This window comes from Gobio gobio, assembly GCF_949357685.1.
Source record: "Gobio gobio genome assembly, chromosome: 2".
NCBI classification, from domain to species: Eukaryota; Metazoa; Chordata; class Actinopteri; order Cypriniformes; family Gobionidae; genus Gobio; species Gobio gobio.
Window position 1 is genome coordinate 61,625,673 of NC_137098.1, and position 10,000 is coordinate 61,635,672.

The window sequence follows — 10,000 nt, forward strand, 5'->3', positions numbered from 1 at the left end:
ATTAATGCATCATAATATACACATTTTCATACAAGTTTGGTCAGAAGGTGTTTGCTATGTATAAATATTTAAAACTATATGATATTTCATACTGTGTGGCTTTAAAACAAATTAAATGTCGTTTTGTCAGTGTCATACCCCTCAAAAAAGAAAGCCAAAACAAAAGGCTGTGCTGATGGGGTAAAAAATACTCTTTTAGAAATAACTACCGGTATATTAATTTCAGTAGTGTTCAAGCATTTTAGTATAAATATCCATAAGTATCCAAACCATAAGTATCATCATTATTTATCATTTTATTTTAGATTTAAGGCCCGTTCACACCAAGGACAATTAAAGAAAAAATATTTCTCAACATTAAAGAATAGCAGAGTTCTCATATAACGATAACGGCACAGAGAAACAAATCACTTTCAGAGCGATTTTATCCAGCTGAGGAACGATAAAAACATTGACAGCCAATCAGAATCCATCCTGCTGTAACGAGCTCGAGCATTTAAAGTGACAGACAAGCGAACGCTTAGAATGAACACAACGATATCCTCCGCTGGTGTGGACCATAGACTGTAAAAAAATATGTCTGTGACGTCACCCATCAGTTTTGAAGTGTAAAGTCGGCCGTTGCCATCACGATAACTGAAAATGGGCAAAGAGGTGGGACGTGGGCGGAGCTCAGGTGACGCGATGACTAACAGACAGCAGACAAACGGCAATCCACCTGTCACTCAAAGTGGCCACGCCCTTAATTATGCAGAACTTTAAGGCTTTATATAATGTAAACGAATGAGCTATAAAAAAATCACCCCCCTCACTGTTGTCATGAAGGGCAAAATTACCCATTTTGTACCAAAACCACAATTTGTCCCAGACTGTAAACATGTTTTTTTTCTGCTGTAAAGTTGGGCATTTTAACATGGGGCTCAATGAGATTCTGCTCCTTCTGGAGTCTGTCTCTAGTGGCCAGTTGATGAATTGCAGTTTAAGTCACTTTCGTATTGGCTTCAAGAGAAACTGCGGGAGGTTCCCGCTTGGTGTGGACCAGAGGCGGACATTTTTACTTTCTACTCCAGTAAATTTGTCAAGTATATATTTTATCAGTGTTTTTCTTTGGAAAACTTTTAATTCATTACATTCCAAAGCATAATTTATAATGTCATACTTTTTACTGCACTATATTTCATAAATAAAAGTTGTTGCTTTTTACCTTGAATACTTAATTACATTAAAAATATAGTTCTTTCTTACTTGTACTCAAGTAAAATTTTAATTACTTTTACTTGAGTAAAAGTATACAATACTACATTTTTAATGTAATTAAGTATTAAATGATATTCAATATGAAACATAGTGCAATAAAAAGTACAATATTATGTTTGGAAGGTTGTGAATTAAAAGTTTTCCAAAGAAGAACACTGATAAAGTACATATACTTGAAAAATAAAATTACTTGGAAAGTAAAAATACTTAAAGGGATAGTTCACCCAAAAATGAAAATTAGTCCATAATTTACTCAGCCCCAAGTCATCCTAGGTGTATATGACATTCTTCTTTCAGACTTATAAAATCGGAGTTATATTGCACAAGTCCAGGCTAATCCAAGCTTTAAAATTTGATTCATAGTTGCTCTGTTTTTGAAGTCCATAAAAAGTGCATCTGCCCATCAAATAACTGCTCCACGCAGCTCTGGGGTGTTAAAGGAACTCTCCACTTTTTTTGAAAATAGGCTCATTTTACAAGTCCCCTAGAGTTAAATAGTTGAGTTTTACCGTTTTTGAATCCATTTAGCCGATCTTTGTATCTGGCGGTAGCACTTTTAGCATAGCTTAGCATACATCATTGATTCTGGTCAGTCCATTAGCATCTCATTCAAAAAATGACCAAAGACACTTTCAATATTTTTCCTATTTAAAACTTGACTCTTCTACAGTTACATCGTGTGCTAAGACCAACTGAAAATTAAAAGTTGCGATTTTCTACACCTATATGGCTAGGAACTACTTGATATTACAGCGTCTGAAAGTAGCCCAGCTAGGTAACTTTCAATGTGACCGGCACTAAGTTTGTGTAGTTGCAGAGAAAGTTTCAGGCTTGCAGCTGACAAATTGTGTTGTGGATTTACCTGTGTGATTAGCCATGGTTCTGTGTGTTTTAAAGGGCTGTGATAGTAAGTCGAAGGTGTAACTACCACGTTTCACAGAATACCAACGAATCATTGCGCCGCTGCAGCCATGGTACGGCCGCGAAGATCCGCGACTATTACGCAGGAATGAGAAAGTAGTTCCTAGCCATATAGGTGTAGAAAATCGCAACTTTTAATTTTCAGTTGGTCTTAGCACACGATGTTACTGTAGAAGAGTCAAGTTTTAAATAGGAAAAATATTGAAAGTGTCTTTGGTCATTTTTTGAATGAGATGCTAATGGACTGACCAGAATCAATGATGTATGCTAAGCTATGCTAAAAGTGCTACCGCCAGATACAAAGATCGGCTGAATGGATTCAAAAACGGTAAAACTCAACTATTTAACTCTAGGGGACTTGTAAAATGAGCCTATTTTCAAAAAAAGTGGAGTGTTCCTTTAATAAAGGCCTTCTGAAGCGAATCGTAAACGTTTGTGTAAGAAAAAAATCCATATTTAAAACTTTATAAAGTAAACTTTCGACCGACCGCCTTCTGTGGAAAAGTGTTGAATGTTGAAAGTGAAACTCAAGATGCGTACGTGACGTCATGACAAGTGGACCTGGTCGCGTTTGTCTTTCAATCGGCAGGGGAACTTTCAACCATTTTTCCATAAATTGAACAGGGAAGGCGGTCGGCTGAAAGTTTATTTTATAAAGTTTTAAATATGGATATTTTTCTTACACAAACGCATCGATTCACTTCAGAAGGCCTTTATTAACACCCCAGAGCCGCGTGGAGCAGTTATATGATGTGCAGATGCACTTTTTATGGACTTCAAAAACAGAGCAACTATAAATCCAATTATAATGCTTGGATTAGACTGGACTTTTGTAATATAACTCCGATTTTTGTAGTCTGAAAGAAGAATGTCATATACACCTAGGATGACTTGAAGGCGAGTAAATTATGGGCTAATTTTCATTTTTGGGTGAACTATCCCTTTAAGTACTGTCCGCCTCTGGTGTGGACCAGGAGTGATGCGCAGCCAAGATGGCGACGGTCGGCTCCGCCCACTTTAGGCTTCAAAAATGCTCTTCAGACACTACGTCCATATTTTTTTAGTCTATCGGGAGGCTGATATTATCTTCTAGTTGTCATTCTTGGTGTGAACGGGCCTTTAGGCTTCCCAAATATATAAAAAAAATGTGTTTTGTTTCAAACGTGGTTAAAATAGTTGGTTACTACGCTGAGCGTCAAAAGAGCGAAACAACAAATTCCTCTAAAAAGTTCACTCACCAGAAGTAATTTAATAATAATAATTCGCACTGTCTAAACTCTCATTTATCTTACCTATTTTCTTTTTTTTTCAGCTCAGCCTGTTCTTCCCAATTATATTCTGCCTCTGCACTGTATTTCTTGTGGTGGTGCCTTTATATAGCGACACAATCAACTCATTAATCGGCATTGGCATTGCCTTATCGGGAGTTCCTGTCTACTTCCTGTGCTGCCATCTACCCGCCACACGCAGGCCAATGTGGCTCCGCAAGTTTATTGGTATGTCTTCTAATAGTGGTTCAGGTTTACTGAGTAAAACTGGATATAACTCCTAACACTTTTCATTCCCCTTTCCCCAGCATCTTCAGGTTTACTCATACAGAAGGTGTGCTTCTGTGTTCTTACTGAGATGGACACCGACGATGTAAAGTCAGAGTAGAAGAGGACGACGCACTGACAGGAAAACTGTGCCCTACCTGGAATAACCCTGGACATGCAACACACAAGCTGCTGATGTGATTAACCTAGTTTTACACTGGTTTAGTTATCATTTTAGATTGATCAGATATCTTGTGAAAACTCACCCGCAAGTTCTTTATATTTATTAGAAATATTTATGTAGAAGAGCTGCATTTTGACTAGTTGAATGCTGGTTTGATGGGGACCAGTAAACTAACTCCTTGGCCTGGTTTCCCAGACAGGGTTTAGGCATTAGCTTTTATAAACATTACTGGTGTGTATCTTGAGACAAAACAATGGCTCTGACATGTTTTAAGATATTATACCACCAGTGCGAGTTGCTTTCAGTTAAAACAGCTCAGCATTTTAGTCTGGGACTAGCTTAAGCCTTGTCTGTGAAACCGGGGGAGAATGTGAGACGAAACTACCTTTGGACAGGGGTTGGAGAGATGATGAAATGATAGCACTGATAACAGAGGAATTATTATATAGACAGTTGTACCATTGCTTTGAAACCCCTATAAACCTAAATCAATCTTGCACATGTTAATTTAACATAAATTTAGTTGCTTGTACACTGAACTTCTATTTTGAAGGAATTGGCATCGCCACTCTAGCATGTTTTATCTTTACAAGTTTATATCTGAATATCAAAAGCAGTATTTTTCATTGTTTTTGTAAAGACTGAAATGACAAGGCAGTGTTATTATGGATTTGTGATAAATAACTAGTTGAATAAGACAAAATAAACCAAATAAAGGACAAACAATGCAAAACCTGTGTGCATTAATCATGATATTTTGGCTTTTAATGTTTCTGTGCTTATACATGTGTGTGTGTGTGTGTGTGTGTGCATGAATGAAAGCACTTCAGCAGACTGTAAATGAATGAAGAGGGTGGTAAGGCAATAAGATTGCTCTTTAATGGCAAGAAAACACCTTTTCGTCAAATGTCTCATTTAGTCTTAATATTACCACCCATCCCTTAGTCCTTCTCATTACATATATGTACAACGCGATCGCAGAATTCTTCATCAAGGCGTTAGCCAATAGTCTCTTCCCAGGGTCTTTTCTTGTCTTGCTTTGGACTAGCCGATTTTCCTGTTGACATTGGTGATGCTGACTGCTGAAGGGGGTTATCGGTAAAAGTCTGCCTCAGGGGACCTTGGAGAGTGGAGGAATAAAAGAAAATTGTGAATGGCAAGCATCATCTGTAATACACAACCTAGCTTCACAAGCGCACACACATTCACAGTCCACAAATAGAGGCGAACCGAATGCAATGATTGGATGAATATTGGAAGATGTACAATTTTTTTAAAATATTAAGACCACTTCTATTCATTTATTAAAAGATGTGAAGAGAGTTTCAACCAATATAACAAAAAGTGTTTATAAAAATTAGGGATGCACCGAATCCAGATTTTTGGGGTTTGGCCGAATACCGAATCCATTGGTTAAGATTCCAACGAATCTGAAACTGAATATCAAACCCTACCCCCACCCTCAGTCCATTATCACAGTAAACACATTAATGAAGTAAACAATGTCCACAGCAGTGTATTTTTAATTTAATTTAATTTTAACTGTAAAAAAAAGAAAAAAGAATAGGCAACATTATGTCAGGATTACCGTCCTTCCTTTGCCGTACCTGAAGTTGCTGAATTTTGGCTGCTGTCTGTATATTCCTTCATGCACAACTTCTTTCAGATGTTTCATATGCAAATGTTTTAACAGCGGCTATTGTTTAGGCTCCTTGCCATCACGAGACAAATCGGCTTTGCAAATTGAACATGTAGCTCGACTTGAATCGCCTTCTTTTGACTGAAAGTACTGCCAAACAATAAGTTTTCTGTTCACGAGTTCCATTTCCACTTTCTCACAGCCTGCATTCGAACGGTCCACCTAGTAAACACCTTCCCATAATCAACGGCGGCGTCATCACGTCGACCAGCGGAGCGCGCTCCTAATAGCTTCTAATAGACCGTTCAGTAGGTTTTGAAACCGAGCTATAGAGAGCGAACCCTCACCTTTGGCTGCCATATCCAGATGTCCTTTAATCCTCTTTTCTCTCTCCTCCAGCTGCTGAGCTAACTGGGCATTCTTCCATCCTGAGGCGAACAGATACAGAAACATTATATAGAGAGAATAAGACAAGGACATGGAGAGGAGATTCAGATACAGAACAGTGCTGTTCGGTGTTGTTAACTACAACTAAGGCCCTGTTTACACCTGGTATTAAGATGCATTTTGGTCGATTGGATCACAAGTAGAGACACATTCCCGTTTACACCTGGTGTTTTAATCCGTCTCTTTTGTCCACTTTCATCCACTTCTGATTTCTTTGAGTGGAGGGTCTACGGCCGGGTAAGTGTATGGACTTTTTCAGATCTAAAGAAGGAATTTATTTATTTATATGAATGCTAGATGATGGAAAAACATACAGAGAGCAGCAGTTTTCATTTCTGCTCTGACAGCAGCTAGTGTGTTAGAAATCAGGAATGGTGAGAGAACATTGTGCTTGGTACGTTTTTCATCTTCAAACCAAACTTGGTTCTTCAGGCAACAACAAAAAAAAAAAATCAAATCCCGAATGGATAGCGTGCTTCCCATAATGTTTACGCATTAGGTTAGTAGCAGCGAGTAGGCGTCTTTTGTGGTTGTTCAAACACATTTGAACAGATGAACGTTTGTTTACACTACGAAAGCACTCTGGCCGAATGTGTTTTTGACTACCCCTGTGGCCTGTTGCACAAAGCTGGTTTCAGTTGCTACTCGGGTAAGTTTGAGATTAGTTTGAGCAAACTCTGGTTTTTCGGACTCAAGAAGGTGGATTGGTTTTTAGCAGTGTTCATCACCCTGGTAACTTACACTACACAGCTAACCTGCTCTGGAGCAGGGTTTATTCTGGGTTAGAGATCGCAAACCCAAACTGGACCAATCAGCTGCAAGTAAAGATGCAATAAAGCCACACCCCCTGTATCTCTCATTCCAAATTAAAGCAGTTTATCATCTTTTGGCGCTAATTATTTATTATATTTAAATTATATGAATTATAATTACTTTTAATTAATATCATATATTCATGTAATTATTATATTAATTGACAAGAAGCCAAATATTAATATAAATATAATACATACATTCATACTTCTTTTAAACAACGTGTATTCATTTGAGCTCTTTGTGAACCTATAATTATTAGGCATATTTCTTTTATTCACATCATGCATTGATATAGTCAGATATTCTTTCAGCTGCCTTCTCAAACTGTCGCTGCAGCAGAAGTGTTTATTCCTGCTTTGTAAACGCATTTAATTTCATGAGAAATTTCTTCTCTTTCAAATTTCTTCTCTTTCTTCAGAAGAGAAGTGAATTGCACCGTCTCTCTTGCGAGAAGGGAATCGGACACTATGATTGACGTATCACACTTTCAGGCGCATGCGTTTCAGAGTTAATCGCACACTCTGGATTAAACCTGAGTTGACAGAGAACGTTTATACCAAGCTTTGAGAGACCGTAGAACTTGATCTAAACCAGATTAGATCTGGATTTCTCAACTCTAAACCTACTCTGAAACTCAGAGTTTGTTCAGCTAGCTTCATGCAACAGGCCTCTGGGAGTGTTGAAAGTGGACAAGCTCAAAACGTTTTAGACCCCGTCCACACCTGTATTTGGTGTCGTCCACTTGTGATCCAATTGACCAAAATGCATCTTAATACCAGTCGTAAACATGAACTACAAAACAGCATTTTCGGTAAATTGAAATAAAGCAAAAATAAAATATATATATATATATTATATTATATTATATTATATATATATATATATATATATATATATATTAGAGTAAATTGGCAGAGGCCATTTACACTAACTCTGCCCCCATTGCATGATTGAGCCAGACAAAATTACAAAAGAAATGAGGTGGGTGGCATTACTTCTTGATGCGACCAACCCAAGTTCGAATCCACACGTTTCCAAACTCATTCTTCACATATCAGCTCTGAGACGCATTTATTTTAAATAAAAATGAAGAAAAAAATGTGAAGAGTAGAAATAAAATGCTTAACAGGTATTTAATAGTGGTACACTGAAAAAAATGCTGGGTTAAAAACAACCCAAGTTGGGTTAAAAATAGACTAACCCAGCAATTGGGTTAAATGTTTGCATAAAACAAACTCAATCTTTGAGTTAAAACAACCCAAGTTGGAATAAAAATGGACAAACCTAGCAATTGGGTTGTTTTAACCCAGTAAATGGGTTGTTTTAACCCAGTGGTTGGGTTAAATGTTTGCATAAAACAACCCAATCTTTGAGCTAAAACAACCCAAGTTGGGTTAAAAATGGACCAACCCAGCAATTGGGTTGTTTTAACCCAGTAAATGGGTTGTTTTAACCCAGTGGTAGGGTTAAATGTTTGCATAAAACAACCCAAGTTGGGTTAAAAACAGACAAACCCAGCAATTGGGTTGTTTTAACCCAGTGGTTGGGTTAAATGTTTGCATAAAACAACCCAATCTTTGAGCTAAAACAACCCAAGTTGGGTTAAAAACAGACAAACCCAGCAATTGGGTTGTTTTAACCCAGTGGTTGGGTTAAATGTTTGCATAAAACAACCCAATCTTTGAGCTAAAACAACCCAAGTTGGGTTAAAAATGGACCAACCCAGCAATTGGGTTGTTTTAACCCAGTAAATGGGTTGTTTTAACCCAGTGGTAGGGTTAAATGTTTGCATAAAACAACCCAAGTTGGGTTAAAAACAGACAAACCCAGCAATTGGGTTGTTTTAACCCAGTGGTTGGGTTAAATGTTTGCATAAAACAACTCAATCTTTGAGTTAAAACAACCCAAGTTGGGTTAAAAATGGACAAACCCAGCAATTGGGTTGTTTTAACCCAGTAAATGGGTTGTTTTAACCCAGTGGTAGGGTTAAATGTTTGCATAAAGCAACTCAATCTTTGAGTTAAAACAACCCAAGTTGGGTTAAAATGGACAAACCCAGCAATTGGGTTGTTTTAACCCAGCGGTTGGGGTAAATGTTTGCATAAAACAACCCAATCTTTGAGTTAAAACAACCCAATTGCTGGGTTAGTCCATTTTCAACCCAACTTGGGTTGTTTTTAACCCAGAGTTTTTTAGAGTGTAATACCTGTGTTTAACAGGTAGGGTTAGAAGTAGGTGTAGGGCTGGGCTTTAGGGACAAATTATGCATCCATTTATGATCTATGATCTAAATATAACAATATTACACTAAATGTGTTATTATTGCATACAGTTTTTATAATACACTACAATACACTGAGGTGCACAGATATAGTTTATCACTATTTGTGCTATTTTTGTTTCGCTATTTACACTTGCAAATGGCCACTGTCAATCAAATAAGTACTGAAATGGAAATAAATATAAAGCTATACAGAATATAAATACAAAAACGCATAGTTCACATGTCAAAATGACTAAAACTAAATTTTTCTAAATAATAATAAGTAATAAATTAATAAATACTACGATGACCAAAAAATCCTAAACCCATCCGCACCTTTCTTGATGCTCTCTATGAAACCTTCGTTCTGAGGTAGTGCCGATGGTGGGTGTGTGATGCGCTCTGGGATGTTTAGCTTCTGTCTCACTGCGGGGTGCTTCAGCAGGGCCACCTGACCCAGCGAGAAGAGGTTAGAGGTCATCCAGTAGGTAAACACCGCCTGTAAAACACACAGATCACATGACACTGAGGGGAATCATGACAGCAAGACAAGAGAAGCCCGATCCTACCACAAATACTGCATGGCGAGAGACAATGTCGAGAGACTGACCGTGGAGAAGTGAATCGTCAGAGGGAGGATAACAAAGGGCATGATCCTGAAGACGGTCTTCATGGTCCTCAGATTGGGGTTGTCTATGCCAGATTCAGCTCCCAACTAAAAACACATTTCAAATTGTTGCAATACCTCAAAAATGTTGCTTTCAAGCTCCACATTAATATGGTCCATACAACCCATGGCTAAGTTTCAAGTCTCAAAGACATACAATAACGTAATGTAAGATACAAAACAAATCTAATTTTTTTTTTAAAGTGGTCATATGGTGACTTTTATCCCTGGTCACAATATGCTGTCATTGCATCAAAAAGAGCCTCTTCAA

The 10,000-nt window shown here is 37.6% G+C and overlaps 2 protein-coding genes across 2 annotated transcripts in view; one reads left to right on the plus strand and one right to left on the minus strand.

Moving 5' to 3' along the window:
- Nucleotides 1–4,650, plus strand: part of slc7a7 (solute carrier family 7 member 7) — a 21,414-nt gene extending 16,764 nt beyond the window's left edge. Inside the window, exons 9-10 of the mRNA XM_079805246.1 lie at nucleotides 3,491–3,674; nucleotides 3,755–4,650. Coding sequence (XP_079661372.1) covers nucleotides 3,491–3,674; nucleotides 3,755–3,834 — 264 coding nt within the window. The 3' untranslated portion in view covers nucleotides 3,835–4,650. The remainder of the gene's footprint in view (nucleotides 1–3,490; nucleotides 3,675–3,754) is intronic.
- Nucleotides 4,632–10,000, minus strand: part of oxa1l (OXA1L mitochondrial inner membrane protein) — a 12,504-nt gene continuing 7,135 nt past the window's right edge. The window contains exons 7-10 of the mRNA XM_079805256.1: nucleotides 9,673–9,777; nucleotides 9,399–9,561; nucleotides 5,884–5,964; nucleotides 4,632–5,017 (exon numbers count right to left, since the gene is read on the minus strand). Of these exons, the coding sequence (XP_079661382.1) occupies nucleotides 4,896–5,017; nucleotides 5,884–5,964; nucleotides 9,399–9,561; nucleotides 9,673–9,777 (471 nt within the window). The 3' untranslated portion in view covers nucleotides 4,632–4,895. The remainder of the gene's footprint in view (nucleotides 5,018–5,883; nucleotides 5,965–9,398; nucleotides 9,562–9,672; nucleotides 9,778–10,000) is intronic.